This window comes from Haliotis rufescens, unplaced genomic scaffold, assembly GCF_023055435.1.
Source record: "Haliotis rufescens isolate VD_foot unplaced genomic scaffold, xgHalRufe1.0.p SCAF_1, whole genome shotgun sequence".
NCBI classification, from domain to species: domain Eukaryota; kingdom Metazoa; phylum Mollusca; class Gastropoda; order Lepetellida; family Haliotidae; genus Haliotis; species Haliotis rufescens.
The window spans coordinates 85,662,745-85,680,355 of NW_025963779.1; the positions used below are offsets into that span (position 1 = coordinate 85,662,745).

General features: G+C 40.1%; 1 protein-coding gene across 1 annotated transcript in view; it reads left to right on the forward strand.

The window, feature by feature from the left end:
* Window positions 1–12,611, forward strand: part of LOC124147064 (adipokinetic hormone/corazonin-related peptide receptor variant I-like) — a 63,628-nt gene extending 51,017 nt beyond the window's left edge. Inside the window, exons 3-6 of the mRNA XM_048381329.1 lie at window positions 7,700–7,804; window positions 9,173–9,236; window positions 10,596–10,684; window positions 11,384–12,611. Coding sequence (XP_048237286.1) covers window positions 7,700–7,804; window positions 9,173–9,236; window positions 10,596–10,684; window positions 11,384–11,517 — 392 coding nt within the window. The 3' untranslated portion in view covers window positions 11,518–12,611. The remainder of the gene's footprint in view (window positions 1–7,699; window positions 7,805–9,172; window positions 9,237–10,595; window positions 10,685–11,383) is intronic.
* Window positions 12,612–17,611: the final 5,000 nt, after the last annotated feature.

Consider the following 17,611-nt stretch of genomic DNA (forward strand, 5'->3'; position numbering starts at 1 on the left):
TTTTTCCCCGATACGGGCATTCTGGAGGAGAATCTGTTTTTTAGTGTAGATTCTCGTTTGGCAGGAATTTCAAGCTCATCCATGTAAAGGAGGTGAGAAAGGGGTGTTTGGGACCTGTGCTGAGGGGGCCCAGGGTGATAACCCTCCTCTTTGCTGAGTAAAACGTTTAAATGATTTAGTGACAAACAGAAAAGCAAAGGACTAACAGAATCGCCCTGATAAATTCCTCTTCTAATGGAAATGGGTTACCAAATCCCTGTCTCAAAGATTATACCAAAATCCTAATACAATCAATTTCTTTATATTCACAGAAAGTGGAGTAAATACCATGTGGATTCTCAAAAACTCAAAGGATTTGCTTGACTCTTTGCAATCTAAAAAAACCAAGTTCAATTCGGTGAAAACATTTGTTTTTTCAACTTTGTACACCACTATCCCACATGACAAACATAAGGAAAAACTTCCTTCCTTGATCCATGGGGCTTTTCTTACAAAACTTGGTGAATACAGATACAGTCACGTATCTATATTCAGAGGTTCAGGACAATTTGTGAAAAATGAAAGCAAATGCCATCTGAAGTTTACTGAGAAAATAATATGTGAAATGCTAGACTTCCTCTTTGATAACATCTACGTACAATTTGGGGGTAAGACATTTAGATAAGATGTAGATATATGCATGGCACCAATTGTGCTCCTCTTCTTGCGGATCGGTTTCTTAATGCGTATTAATTGGAATTTCAATTCGGATTGGCAATGTCAAAACAAGGTAATTTGGCCAAGTTTAACTTCAGCTACAGGTTTATCGATGATCTGATATCGTTCAATATCAATCAAATAGCCAATTCCCTTCCACTGGTTTTCCGACCTTAACTAGAAATAAAGAAGCCCAGTGAGACCGCCTCATCTGTTTCATATTTAGATGCATAAAATTCGAGAGTGACAAAACACTCTCCACAAGACTCTATGACAAGAGGAATGGCTTCAACTTTCCAACAGTTAACTTTCCCTTCGTGTCGAGCAATATTCAGGCAGCTTCAGCCTTTGGTGTTTACATTTCACGACTTTTGAGCTACAACCGAGCATGTTCTTTCTTCCCAGACTTCAAACAGCGTCATACGACTCTTGCTCAGAGGTTGTTTGATCAAGGTTACAACATTCAAGGCCTCAGTAAAGCTTTAAAAAAGTTATATGGTTGATATGTGGAGGTCATTTCCAAATTTGACGCATCATTGACAAAAATGATGTCCAAGGCAATTCCCTATTTTGACTTGTGCCATATGTTCCCGTGGTTTTTTTTTCAGGTGAATAATTGACTTGCCTTTGTATGTGTTTGTGACGGGTGCCACCGGCGGGGCAGGATACGCTCACCTTTTCGAGATTACCTGGTATTATTACTATTTGATAGTGATTCATAAACACATGCTCATGACATACTAGTAGTCAGAATCGTACAATCGACTTTGCTTTATGCAGAGATTTCTATTGGATATGGAAAGGGTTTTGTCGCTATATTTCGAATTCACCACCTGTACCCTGCGATTACATCTCAAGTTTAGTTGACCAGTAATTCTTTAAAGACTTTAGTAAATCAAGTAGCCGCTCGGGGAGGTCAAGTCAAGGCAGTGACTTCAAAATCCATTCTTGAGGTACATAATCTATCCAACACATTGAGAGGTTACGATGGTTAGTTTTAGCCTCTTCAAGGATCATTTTCTGAACCTGAACCCCAAAATCTCTTTCTGTGTCCATTTTGCTCCATGTGAATAATGTCATTGGAAGAGCAGTATGATGACACAAGATTTGTAAGACACCCTGTAAATATCTTGTACAGGGTATTAAGACATGTAACAAGGCGGAAGTTTTTAGGGTCAGTCAAATCACCTTTCTTTTGGAGAAATATTGTTCTACCTTTGCACAATCAAGGCGGAACCTACTCATGTATCCACAAGAGATGTTAAACCATGAAGGAATGGTGTTTGGACACATGGAAACAGTTTCCAATACCGGTTTCGAATACCATCACGTCCTGGCGCCGTATTAGATTTTGATTTTTTAAAATACTGTTTTCTGGGCAATCTGGTGTAATGAAACACAACAATGGTGACCTTATGTTGTCATGAACATTATTTTGTTGTAATCCTCTGCCAACGGTTCCTCGAGGTTGCAGCTGCCGGGTATAGACCACAACTGTTTCCAAAACTTTTCACTGGAATCCAGGGTGGGTCTTTTTTCCCCAATTCCATTGGTTGCATTTAATTAAATTGCCTGTAAAACTGTTTTTCATCAGTTTTGAACAGGTTATTTTATTTTATGAAATTATTTTTCTTGTCCCACTTTCTGTCCCTTTATGTCCAAATCTTAAACTTTGCCTTCAAGGAATCAAGAATTTGATTTAGAATTTGATGTTGTCTTATACTTTGTTTTCAGTTTTTGTCAAATTGATTTTTGACGTTTTGACATTGATAGCCCCGAGTAACGTAATATCAAGCTAAGTTCTATCCAGGATATATCTTTAAAAGTTTCAGTTTGTTTAATTTGGGACCTGGTTTTCTTTTGGTGATTTTTTTTATTTCCCTCTTTTTGTGCATTGTCTTTCGAAACTGTTCCAGTAGCAGCATACACGCAACAGTTAATGGCATGCATTGACAGTGACAGGCTAGTACTGTCATTAAATTTATCAAATTTATTTTGTGGAAATGATTGGTAAAATTGTTTATTTGGCCTCCGTTTCTCAATCGGTAAATCACAGATTTGATTATAAAATGACATGAACAAAAGATACAACGGATCATCAGAAAGATCACTGACAGATGTGGGGTAGGAATCGTCAGAAAACCCTCAATCTTCGAGGCAACCATCAGGAATTTCAGTTTGTGAGCCCATGTAGTAGTAGTAGTAGTAGTAGTAGTAGTAGTAGTAGTAGTAGTATAGTGGTTGTGGTAGTTATATGTAAAAGGGAAATGGTGATGGAAATTACATCAATGAATGACTGAATTAATGACAACACCAGGTGTTCGCGAAAAGACTAAACTGTGTCTTGCTCGACCGGAAACATCCGCCACTAACACGATATTCATTTGAAAAATAAGTGCCAGTGAGTGAAATACAAGATAACTAACTTGACAATGCAATGACAATACCGACTACAACGTGCCCTCTGAATATTGGAATCCTGCCAGATAGTCAGCCATTATGCTGCTGCTCGTCAAACGTCGTTGTACAACATGTGGATCTAACATTTGGCCGCAATCACAATCCCAAATGGCCATGACATTTCTTTGAACAATGACAGGCCTTTTTTCATGTCTGTCTTGTAATGATGTTTCAAATGGGAGAGCTGTGTGAGCACAATGCTAATATTAGGAAAACCCACCAGTACCAGCTGGTCTCTTTTGTGGGAATTCCGCAAGGTGTATTTCTTTGATTTCTTTCTGTATGCAGCACCAATAGTTATTTCATTGAAGCAAGATTATTAGATGGCATGAATGTGGAATTCAAATCGACTGTAATAAAATTCTTCTTCTCACTACCAATTTGCTCACACAAACAGAAATTATGTTATTTTGTTGACGTGAGTGCCTTAAAGTCGGGCCAGACCGAGAAGAGACGGGATTATGGCAGCTTTCTCCATGGTCGGCGACCATGCCCCCATATGATTGATATGTACACATATGACTTTACGAAGCAATCACAAGTACCATCTATGTGCAGATAAGAAAATTAGTCAAAGGAAATTGCTATCGAGAGTCAACAATTAAGGAGGTTTCCCCGCATGAATATATATAAAAGAGCAACATATACTCCCCCACCGGTGGCACCCGTCAGAAGAACTTGTCAGGGTTCAGTATAAAAGATACGTGACCGTCCTGAACCGCTTTTGAACTCTCTAGAACTAACAATTTATGCGTTCATCATAGTCGTATCTGAGGACATGTACGAATATTAAATGACATTATGTGCAACATTCCAGGCACGCTAGTTTTAAGATAGTCGTTGGTTATCAATCGGATTAAAAAGCCAGTCAAATTCCATATCAAACAATGGTATAAATCGCGGATTTTCAGGATTCTTACCAAGGTTTTGAAATCATTATATGAAATACTTATTGTAATATTCTCTAAATAGTATTTACAGAGACACAGTTATCGGGTAAACTGTTTCAAGACGTATCTTTCGGTAATATATATTTCTGGATGACTGACAAACGTCTCTTGTTGTATGGGGAACATGGGTACAATTTTGTCTGCCTATTTGTGAAATTATATCATATAGAGATCATTAGCCGACACTGCATTCGTACCGTAAATATCAAAAATCCCTGCACCTTACTGGGTACGATATCTCTTTGCCTGAATACGAAAAAGTCCTGCATTCATTTCCCTGGATATGCTATTTTTCCCGTTGGATATATTTTGTTCTACCGGAATACATGATCATTCTGTCTGGATACTACATATGTCTGCATGTAGAGTACTCTCCTCGACTCTGGCAGAACATCTAGTTATAAATCATAGTGTTTTTTTCTGACCGAGTGAATTACAATTTAGCGTCGCATCGGCCACATTGCGAGGACAAGATGTCTTAGCAGCTGCGAGCACATCATATAATGCTTCAAAGTTATATTTAAATGCAAATGTGTCAGTCATATTTATTACGTGTGTATTTGAACACGTATAAAAAGATTGAAAGTACACTGTGCCACTTCCTGATTGAACATCGAAAAAAGATGCCAGCGATGAAAGGATGGAGTATTTATGCGCTGCTTGTGTTTCAGCTGCTGACTGCTCTCCAGTCACTTAACGACATGGCAAAAAGCACGCCGCTCTTTTACTCATAGCAGTGAAACACAGAAACACGCAAAAACATTTAAACCAATTAGGATTTGACTGGTATATTTCGGTTCATTGACGTCTGAATTGAAAATCAAAGTACAAACTGTACTCCGCAGAGCAAATGAACCGATTATGAAAACAGCCCATCTCAATAAAATATATTGAGCAATCTTGTTCAAACATTAGAAATAATTAGAAAAGCGACTTCTAATTAAGTTGCTGGAGGAATATGTTAACAGTGAGTTCTAATCCTGAAAGCAACTGTAAAATCCAAACTATCTGAGATTTCTTATTCATGTGCAAACAATCGAGAACGCGTAAACAACTTAGATGACAAGTTGACCTTGCTGTTCACAACACTTACGGTCAGCGACCGATGGTCCCTAAGGATTTTCCCCCATTACTGAATGCTAGTACAATCTGCTGTGGATCCTCGGGGGGGGTCCAGTCGTCTGGAGCGCCGTACCTGGGTTTGCTGACCTTTTCAATATGTAGCCACTTGTTATGGCGTTTCGGACGCTTAAGAAACACTTACAACTGTAAAACATCTCATTCACTTATAAAGGTTCTTTTTTCTTAAAAACAAGCCATCATATGTGTATTTACAATGTCTGTGTGATGCTACACCCCCGTTATGGCGCGAGTAATAGCGATAAACATGGCCGTCCGAAAACGTATGACGTCCAAAAAGCCTATGATCCGACTATATGTGATACTCGTGATAGAAAAAGTTTCGTAAAAGCACATGTGATACTTGTAATATGTGCAATATAAATGGGATACATAATTATTCTCTACGATAAACATGTGATACTTAGTTTCCTAAAAAACACATGTGATTCTTGTTCTCTTGTACCAGCATTGTTCACAGGCTGCCAATATCCGAGGCTCAGCTGCTTTCGAATATTGGTTTGTCAGCGCCTTGCCCGTGCTGCTACAGCAGAGTGTAAAATGTCCACGGCCTGAATTATATTATAACGTGGAACTTTCCTCCGAATTCAGATGGCACGACCAGATATCAGTGAAATACTGTTCACACACGCCCCTCGCTGTAGTCAAGAGACATAGAAGCGAAGGTTAAATTAACAAAGTTTCTTTAAGGAATGGTCTTGATTGTATCTGAAGCAGAGCAGGCCTCTGTTCCACAAAGCGATCTTACGTTGTGTTACGTTGATCGTAAGTCTATGATAAAGTATGATAGTTACGAAAAACTTAGCACCAAGATATCTTTGTGGAACAGGTTCCAGCGAAAAAACATCACATCGATTTGAAAGATTGAAATTTCATCAAAACCACATTAACATCAACATGATGTATCACCCTAAAGATGATGGTCAGTCTACTTAAATGGGATCAAAGGTGAACAATAAAAATCCCCAAAAGAATAGTAACCTTTCCCATATGCAAGAGAAGGACAGGCTGGCCTCAGTCAACGAAGCAACAACAGCCTCATGGCCTCGGTTAGTTGAACAGCGTACGCACGATGATGGATACTTCCCCGTGCGTGTATTCACTTGAAAGTAATTGTTGCCATCGTTCACCATTAAGTGTCTATGTCACAGCGTATTAATTCGTGACAACTATAGGTTATCCACTGATTTGCAATTAACACAATCAGATCAGTCTGTATTGCAATGTCATATCCTGTGATACTCACTCTGAAGTCGAAACATACCGCCTATTGATGAACTCTAATCCCATCCGAACGAGTATCTTCGACTTATTGAACACTTGTAATTTAATCTTGTTCTGCAATGTAGCAATGTGGAACTTTCTGAAGTGGTCATGTCAGTGTGATGGTATTTTAACTTTAAACGACGATGAAGTCTTTAGCATTACATTTTTGTCCTTGTATATTTAGTATGTCAAACATTGTCCTAACGGAGAGAACATTACATGTTTTGACCTTATAGTATGTTAAACCGTGTCCTAACGGAGAGAACTTTACATTTTTGTCCTTATAGGATGTCAACATTGTCCTCACCGAGAGAACTTTACATTTTTGTCCTTGTATATTAAGCATGTCAAACATTGTCCTCACCGAGAGAACATTACATGTTTTGACCTTATAGTGTGTTAAACCGAGTCCTAACAGAGAGAACTTTACATTTTTGTCCTTGTATATTAAGCATGTCAAACATTGTCCTCACCGAGAGAACATTACATTTTTGTCCTTGTATATTTAGTATGTCAAATATTGTCCTCACGGAGAGAACATTACATTTTTGTCCTTATAGGATGTCAAACATTGTACTAACGGAGAGAACATTACATTTTTGTCCTTGGAAATATAGTATGTTAAACATTGTCCTAACGGAGGGAAAATTACATTTTTGTCCTTGCATATATAGTATGTCAAACATTGTCTTAACAAATGGGAACATTACATTTTTGTCCTAACGAAGAGAACTTATAGTATGTTAAACAGTATCCTCACCGAAAGAACTTTACATTTTTGTCCTTATAGGATGTCAAACATTGTCCTCACCGAGAGAACATCACATGTTTGTCCTTGTATATTTAGTATGTCAAACATTGTTCTAACGGAGAGAACATTACATTTTTGTCCTTGTATATATAGTATGTTAAACATTGTCATAACGAAGAGAACTTATAGTATGTTAAACATTTTCCTCACCGAGAGCACATTACGGTTTTGTCCTTTTAGTATGTTAAAAATTGTCCTCACCGAGAGCACATCACAGTTTTACCCTTTTGGTATGTTAAACATTGTCCTAATGGTGATAATAAGAATTGTATAGGATTCCAGACTTCACATGATAACCTTTTTGTGCTGTTCGATTTCAATGAAAATTGTTCAATGAGTGGAAGCGTACTTTAAGGTAGTTTGTATTTCTGTGCAGGTATCATCGTCGACTCCAGACACAAACGGGGAGGGATCCGATGTTCGAACACGGGGAGAATAGGCAAGGCCAAAATACGGACCTTAAAGATGACGTTAGTTATAGGTATGTGCGTTTCTTTGGTTTAAAATAGACGTCCTGCAAATCCATAGACAAACCCACGCGCACACGCCACACACACGCTCGCACGCGCACGCTCACATACATACATACATACATACATACATACATACATACATACATACATACATACATACATACATACATACATACATACATACATACATACATACGTACGTACGTACGTGCGTGCGTGCGTGCGTACGTACATACACAAATGCACAAATACAAATACACACGCGCGCACACATACATACATACATAGGGTTTTTATTCTTTCATCTAAGGGTTTATAGCATCCTGATAACAGTAAGGTCTGTGTTGACGCTTTTTGGACACCTGTGTTCAGGATTTATTGAGCTCTGAATAGGACATTCTAAGATGCAACCACACAATTCAATATATACATGTGAGCATTTTGTTCTTATATGTTATCAGATATATCTGAGATAATACGTGGTGTGAAACAGATCTTCAGTTTTGAACAGTGTACATAATATTTATTCTACCGACAAAACACAAGGGAACTGATAATAATAGTGGAGATGTAATGACGATAAATGTCTGTGGAATATATTTCGGGCTTGTAGATCAATATCTGTTGTGTCCACCATGTTGGCGATACATGCATGACACCTTAATGGCATATTGTTAATTATCTTGCGTGTGGTTGCCCTTGGTATTGCCCGCCATTCCGCTTGATAAGCTAACCCAAACTGGGCAACGATGAATTAACAAATTAATTGTTCCCGAAAATTCTTGAAAAACCTAAATATGATTCAGAATTTTTGAAAACAAATAAGTAGCCTTTCACAAAAATGACATAATGGAAAGACAAAGAAATTTTAAAAGAAATTCCAGGCTCATGGCTTTATATATAAAAATATATCTTGTTTTGTAGCCGTAGCTGAAACAATATGTAATCTCGATATATAAAAAAACAGACCATAGTCGAGAAATCACACTTTTTGATTTGCTAACATTCAGGCACTTTAAGATATTGACTTCCCGCCCCACTCCAATCGTACCCACAATTTTTCATTTGTCTGTTCATGGAGATACTGCCTAGGAGGCATTTTAGGTGTGTGCTTAGTTTATTTGCATAAGTGATTGTGAGTTCCTCTTTGGCGCACACACTTTGCCTTCTGGTTGCACATGCATCGTGTGCTGTTCATGCAAGATGCGAAATTTCATTGTGATAAAATGTTGCTTTCAGATGCAACGCCATGTTATTGTAAATGTACACCTCAACGATAACTACTTTCATAGCATTAGTTCCCTCATTGTTTTTTGTCGGTAGTAATAATATATATAGTAAATCGTTATTTAAAAAATATTCATATTTCATTTCAGTGAGCGTATTTATTCTTTGTTGGACACCATATTTCGTCATGGCCGCCTACTGGTGGTTTGATCGGTAAGTTTTTCGAGAAGATGTTACTTTGATTTACTTCAAGTGTCACTGACTGACTCAAGGAGAGCTTCAGAACAACGAGTTTATCGATATATATATTATTTGTTTAAACACACTTGCAATCGACCCGTATCAGTGAGTGAGGCTGAAAACTCTTTTATAGGCCGCAGTTATCAATATTCCTACTCTTTCCCCCTAGAGAGTAAATTAGAAATCGAATCCAACTCACTTCTAGATTATCTCTAGGCCTGAAAGTAGGCATTTTTCTGAGCTAGATTTGGATTATTTTTTTATCTTGTAGATATATAATATTAAATAAGATTACTTTTTTTCTTTTCTTTTCTTTTGTTGGGAAGGGGGTGCGGGTGGCGGGGGAAGCGTTAATATACAATATTCTAAGCAGAGCCCAGCAAACCAATAGATAAAGTCCTTAGCAACGACACCCGCCATTGGGTTACGATAACACGTCACACAGTGAAGCCCCCTAGGCCTGATCTGCGTGTGTCGGCACAAACGACAAGCATGGCGTACACGGGATTTATCCTGCCCCAAGAATTGTCAGTTGCTTTGTTCCTAAAGAAATAACGTTATCTGGTCTGGACCAGCAGAAAGACATGGCACTGTCCACATCCATCACATTGCATTATATAATGAAGCTATATCGCATTGCTACAGTGGAGGTGAAGAATGAGGTAACAAGGAAACAGATCATTTCTTAAAGAAACATCTGTAGGAAACAAGGGTCAACACAGTCAATGTCAATGTTATCAGCTCGAAGTAGTAGTGAGTAAGTTGGGTGTAACGCCGCTTTGAACAGTATTCCAGTTAAGTCTCGGCGGGGCAGCTTAATGTGGGAGGAAAGCCCGAAGGGATTCAGGTCTCAAACGTTTACTACATAGCAGCTTGATGCAAGAGGTTTGCAACGTTATCGATTTGGTTTGGATGATATATAAATATAAGGAATATGTAACCCAAAGCGACAAAACCTTTCCAAGAAATCTCTGCTAAAGGGCAATTGTGTGATGACCATGGGTTCTCGCAAAAGGGAGCACATCCTGCCCCAGCGGTTGCACCCGTCACAAATACATACAGAGGAAAATCAGTTGTTTACTTGACAAAACACGGGGACATATTCTACAAGTCAAAATAGGGAATTGCATCAGATAGCACACCGCCTCACAACGATAAATATATATCTTTAAAATACTGTAAGAAAATACACATCATGTCAAGTGTTCACATGCCAGCGTTTTCTCTATCAAACGGATACGTTTAGTCATTTGATTTCATTTATGTGAACAAGAAAGACAACATAAGGAAGCAGTGTGTCCAAATAATTATTGATCAATGATAACTTTACAGGGAAGCTGCAAAGAAGATTGACCAGAAAGTTCAGAGAGGACTTTTCTTATTTGCTGTGTCAAATGCGTGTATGGACCCGTTAGTGTATGGTAAGAGTTTCTACTTTAAACCCTTTGTCGGAGGGAGTATAAAAAAGGACCACCAAATATTAATGACACGTACAACAGCTGCAGATAACGTATTCCACGACCATCACGCAAGTACAACTCAGATAATAGAGTTTTGTTTGTTGTTTAACGCCGCATTCAGCAATATTCCAGCTATATGACGGCGGCCTGAATATAATCGAGTCTGAACCAGACAATCCGGAGATTGACATCATGAGCATCGATCTACGCAATTGGGACAAGATGACATGCATCAACCAAGTCAGTGAGCCGGACCACCCGATCCCGTTAGTCGCCTCATACGACAAGCATGGTCGTCTGTTACGGCAATCATTGGTTGCTGAAGACATATTCCCTACCCGGATCTTCACGGGTCTAGAAAATACAGACGAGAAAAAGTTTGGGTATATTTCCCAAATATTTTCCACAAATGAATCATTTGCAAATGTCTAAAAGTAGGGATATATTTTAAGTTGAGAAGGTAGGGTGTGTTTTACGTCTGTTGAAAGTAGGGTTACTTAGAAAACATAGTGGTAGCAGTTGGCTTGTTAATAAGATCACTTCTACCCTGCGTGGGTCGACAATTCTTTTTCACGAACCGAATGCTACACTGCTGTTCTCCTTCACGTATGCCTTGTTTTCTTATGGGTGCTAATATAAAGACATTCTTGTCTTTTCTAGGAATGTTTACGACAACATTCCGGAGGGAGGCGAAACGCTGGAGCGACTGCTTCAAATGGCGACTCGGTATGATTGGCCTGTCCTCCACCCAACAGCAAGAACAACCCAACAGACCCAGGGATAACTATGTGTGAGATGTATGGTCAGCGCAACAACCAGAGCGCCAAGGACCCAGGGATAACCTGTGTTTTCACCAAAAGCTACTCAGATCTCGACAAAACTATAAGTTGTCATTCTGTTTTCATTCCTTTCAAGCATAGTAACTATATACACCTCAACAGAAAGAGCTATGCAGGCCTTGGTCGAGGTACAGCATCTATATACACCTCAACAGAAAGAGCTACATGGGCCTTGGTCGTGGAATATCATCTATCTGCACCTCTCAACAGAAAGCGCTACATTGGCCTTGGTCGAGGTATTGCATCTATATACACCTCTCAGCAGAAGGAGCTACACAGGCCTTGGTCGAGATATAGCATCTATATCTATATACACCTCTCAACAGGCCTTGGTCGAGGCATAGTAACTATGTCCACCTCAACAGAGAGAGCTACACGGGCCTTGGTCGAGGCATAACATCTATGTACACCTCAACAGAAAGACCTACACGGGCCTTGGTCGAGGAATAGCATCTATGTAAATCTCAACAGAAAGAGCTACACGGGCCTTGGTCAAGGTATAGCATCTATGTACACTCCAACAGAAAGACCTACACGGGCCTTGGTCGAGGAATAGCATCTATGTAAATCACAAAAGAAAGTGCTACACGGGCCTTGGTCAAGGTATAGCATCGATGTACACAACAGAAAGACCTACACGGGCCTTGGTCGAGGAATAACATCTATATACACCTCAACAGAAAGAGCTGCACAGGCCTTGGTCGAGGAATGTCATCTATGTACACCTCAACAGAAAGAGCTACACTGGCCTTGATCAAGGTATAGCATCGATGTACACAACAGAAAGAGCTACACGGGCCTTGGTTGAGGTATAGCATCTATATACACCTCAACAGTCGCGTCTTCATTTGTGTAATCGGCGAATAAAGTGTATGGTCATTGTTCATCCAGGTCTATGTACTGCGTACCTGATGATGACACGGCCCCATATATAATTATAAAACGGTGAAAGAATTGGTTGTCTGGAGATACGGATGTGGAGTGCCCTGTGTGTCTCTTTATGGGCTTTGAATTAAACATACTGTGTTTGATTGTCAAATAAATGGTCTTTCCAAACAGGTTTCTTTTATGGTTAGTCATTGCCTTTCCTGTGGGGTGATCTGGGAAATTATCCTTCGCAAAACCATTAGCGAAAACACTTCAATCTACAAAACATATCCAATATAACAAGGACGGTTGGTTGCGTAATGCTTTTATATGAAGCCACATTCAATATCTGGCCTTGTGCATACACTGTGTCGATAAGCCATCCACAAACATTGATCAAGCACCGATAGATGTGTATATCAGAGCGCCGTGTGACATATGCCGAGGGCGGGGCTGCAACGTTAGAGTTCATTGTTCATGCTTATTAGAGCTGGGCATGTGATAGATGAATGCCTCTTCTTCAATGCGTTCCGATGACATAACAACTTTTGACGGTTCTATAATATATAATGGCACGGCCGCGACTAAGTAAATATTAGCAAAGGAGCTATTAGAGGAGTTTTTAATATCGTTGTTTGTACCTATATGCACTGAGTGATAGAGCACTGAAATCGTTACTCAAGGTCCTCCAGGGCGTATTTCAGACATGGACTACATACAGATAACCAGAATACCGATAATCTAGAAGATTTATCAGTGGGTGGAGACAATGTTGAACCTTATGTCACCGATATTGATTAATGCGTATTAGCTTTTACAGTTTAATTGATAAAAAGGCAAAAAAATGGAAGGCTGTAATGTTTCACCCAGTAAGTGATAAAATGATTTTGTATAAAACCTTATTGACACAGACAAGCTGAAATTGATTTGTGTGCTTAGTAGTATTGTGTGTAATGCCCATCTAGACTTCAGATATACGAAAGCTACAAAGAATATATAAATGCTTCTTCGGATTTATCCCAGAAAGGACGGAGGATATAAATATTTATAAGAAACCCTTAACCCTGTGTGGCGTGGTTCGGTGCTAAAAGTATCTTTCACTGATTCGATCATTGTCATGTTATAGCTGGAATATTGGCGACTGCGGCGGTACATAGCATTCATTCGCTCGCTACAACAGACTCATTTTGTAATATTTTTATGTCTTAGATATGAAGTGACAGGCATCCCCAGGCATAATGGGTGATCCACGCCACCCACTGGAACAAAAACATTTCCGCTTGGCAAATGTTAAAATCTCATTAACTGAAATACCAATAAGTGTAGATTATTTTGACATGTATCTTTGGCAAGGAATTTGAGGTAATCAAGTGAAGAATTCCATGGTCAGAAACGAGTAAGTGAGATTCGGATGAGTAAATAATTAATTCGCTTTGGTCTGAATGTCAAATGCAAAACTTTGAGAAATTGCCAGTGCCAACATTCATAAATCAAGAAATATTGCAGACTGAATTACACGTGGGTTTGAAGTGAAGGCCAATAACGCCTGATATTCCGTGAGCTCATCATTCAGTCAACACAAGCCCGTAGGGAAACCAGGTTAGAATATATCCCCAGGAACCAAGAGGCGACGAAATGGATCAGTGGTTTAGTTGAATGTGTGTTATTGTCCTTCGGCAACGTTGGATGTTGCTCATAATATCCACCACTGGGTTGTCTGTTTACGACGCGATTATTAACAGGCGGGGTACTATAACAGGAGAATTGCTAGCAGCTGTGTTAAATACGAAAGTCTCCACTGACAAGGACATTCCGAAACCGAGAAGAGGAATATAATAGGCATGCACAATACCGGGAGGTTGTGTACATCAGTTGCCAGACAGATGGTTTTGCGTCACTATATAATCACTCTGCTGGTTCGAAAACATCAACGCTCAATAAAGCCCGCCAACTGGAAGACCAAAAGTAACGTCCCAGAGGGAGGTGTTGAACACTAATAATACTTAAGAGACGTGCTTTATTTCCCACATAACAGTCTTGAGGCGCCGGATGAATACACACTGACGTGGAGCAACAGTGTCAATTAGGAATCGACTGAAGGCAGCTTGATTGTGCGGTCGTATACCAGTTAAGAACCAATTGTTAATTTGAGGACCTTGTCATGACCCCCTGGTTTCGTATGGGAGAGTGCAGAGAGCTGCTGCAAGCTGTCTGGGAAAATATGCGTGTACTGGGGCATGAAACAAGCCTCAAACAAGAATCACTCTTGAGACCGTTCCGTTTGGTGGCGATCTATCTTTCTATGTATCCTATGACTGTACAATGGATGTCTTCATCACACTTGGCGGCCAAAGGGTTGTTGTTGTAACCAATGTTAGGACAAATCACCCATTGCACCTGTAGCTAAAGACTTAAGTGACGCCTGCCTCTTGGTTTTTCACAGTCACAAGATTACGCTGGGCCGCCTCCGAGCCCTTACCATAACACTATGTCGGCATGGGTGGCCCAGTCGCCTGAGCGTCTCAATTCACTGTGCATAGTTGCTCCCCTTGGGCACGTCAGACACTTATGGTTTTCGGTTCGAATCCTTGTTCGCCCAGACAGTGTTTCTAGGTTTGGTTGCACCATACCCGTGCTCATGGGTTTCACCAAAGTGATAAACGTCTAAGACCTCCATCATTTTGGCCTTTCCTCCCACTTAAAGCTGACAAGTTGTTATATAACCGAATACTGTTCAAAGCGGCGTTAAACCAACTTACTCACTACAATAACTCTTTCGTGCATCTGGTGATTAAAGCCCGTGAATCAACTGGGTCCTTCCTGTTCAGTTTGTAGTCAAACTAGATGCAGCGCTGACACTAACACTAACACATTAACACACACAGTAGCACACACACACACACACACACACACACACACACACACACACACACACACACACACACGCGCGCGCACACACACATACACACACATACAGTAGCACTCTCTCTCACACACACACATACAGTAGCACTCACACACACACACACTCTCTCTCACTAACACACACACAGTAGCACACTCACACACACACACTCTCTCTCTCTCTCTCACACACACAGTAGCACTCACACACACACTCTCTCACACACTCACACACACACACAGTAGCGCACACACACACACTCACACACACACAGAGAGAGTAACACTCTCTCTCTCACACACACACACACACACACACAGATCAGGTGAATGAATTCTAGGTTTGTAAATATGATTTATACTAAATGTAGTTGTTTCTTGATATTTTGCGCAGCACTCAAACATCTATTACATCAAAGTTACATCAAAGTTTGATGCAACAATACTAACTTTATATTACTTTTGTTTAAAACGTATTTGGCAGATGCTACTGGAACAGAAATGAAAATTCGATTATGATAAAAAATAGTATAAACGTATATATATTGTTTATGTAATACAATTGTCAGAAATCTGTTTCATGTGTGTGTGTATGTATGTATGTATATATTGTTGTCTTATGATACTTTAATTAAGCTTAATCTGTGTCAATACTGCGTATAACAATGATGCGTATACTGGTTGAGATTTGTTGTCCCAGTTATTTCCACAAGGAAGAGGTATTCCTCTGAACTCTATCGCCAGTGCAAATTGATCACATGCTATATTTGTGCTTCGTTGAGAAATCCGACGCTAAATCAATCGGGAATGCCTTGCTTCTCTCGACGTCTTGCCATATGGCTGTACTAACTCAATGAACCAATGACCACTGCCCAAAGCTCTTGTTCAATATCTCTGGCAAAATCATTATTCAATATCCCTGGCAAGTGGTTAGTTTAGTCGGAAACACGACAATTACTTAAACTTACATGTAGCCATGTGTAGGCACTGCCTCAGTCGGCAACACAGATCAGCGTGCTTGAGAACTAACTTCATGTGTGTATGGTAGGACTCCAGATAACATACAGGCGCACACCAAAGCTTGTGTACCACAGGAGTGGGGCCCAAATGGGGAACTGCATCGGACATTTGGTCAAATTTGTCTACCTGTCTACCATGAAACCTTTTGAGAGCCCTAATAAGGCCTTTAATTTTGTATTCCGACACAAACACTTACAGAGCAAGTCGGGAACCTGAACAAACTCGGGAACATATGGTACGTCTTGCTTAAATGTGTATCCCCAAATTCCACATGACGTTGTTCGTGAAGAGGCCCAGCGGTTCCACATGCCCTATCTAGGAAGATTTTAAGAGCCTTGTGTGACCAGGGATACAACAAGTAAGGCCTTAGTAAGGCTTTCAAAATGTTTTATGGTAGACAGTGGGAAGACATTTCCCAAAATGACGCATCAATATTATGTCCGATGCAATATTCTATTTTGACTTTATGTCTATTCTGTTTTACTTTATGTTCCTGTGGGGTTTTTTTCAGATGAAAAATTGACTAGCCTTTGCATGGCATTGCGTTTGTTTTGTTTGTTTGTTGTTTTACGCCGCACTCAGCAATATTCCAGCTATATGGCGGTCATTGCGTTTGTGACGGGTGCCTCCGGTGGGTCAGAATACTATCACCTTTTCACGAGTACCTTGTATCATCACCTAAAAAGTGATAATTCATAAACGGTACTACGGACTCGGCTTGTAGAGTGAGGGAGTGAGTTGGGTTTAACGCCGCTTTTAACAGTATTCCAGTTATATCACGGCGTGTCAGCTTAATGTGGGAGGAAAGCCCCAAGTGATGCAGGTCTCAGACGTTTACCACTTCGGTGAACCTCACGAGCACGGGTATGGTGCTGACAAACCTAGAAACATAATCGGGGCGACCGGGATTCGAACCTACAATCATAGGTTTCTGGCGTGCCCAAGGGACGCAACTCTGCACAGCGAATCGCGGCGCCTTAGACGACTGGGCCACCCGTGCCCCCCTCGGCTTTTAGAAGATATTTTTCTACCGGTAAGACAGGATGAGTTTTACCCTTTTCGCAAACATATGGTGTCAACACTGACTTGTTTTCAGTGATCCATTCATATAATTCCCATCGCTATTTTGCGTTTTATGCCCAATGTAATCTGTTTCGGCGGATAATCAAGACTTGTATTCCCTGGCGTTGACGTTGTATATTGTGACCATGGAAACTGTTTTGTCGCTTCTATCCATTTTGCTAACACGAATGGCTGG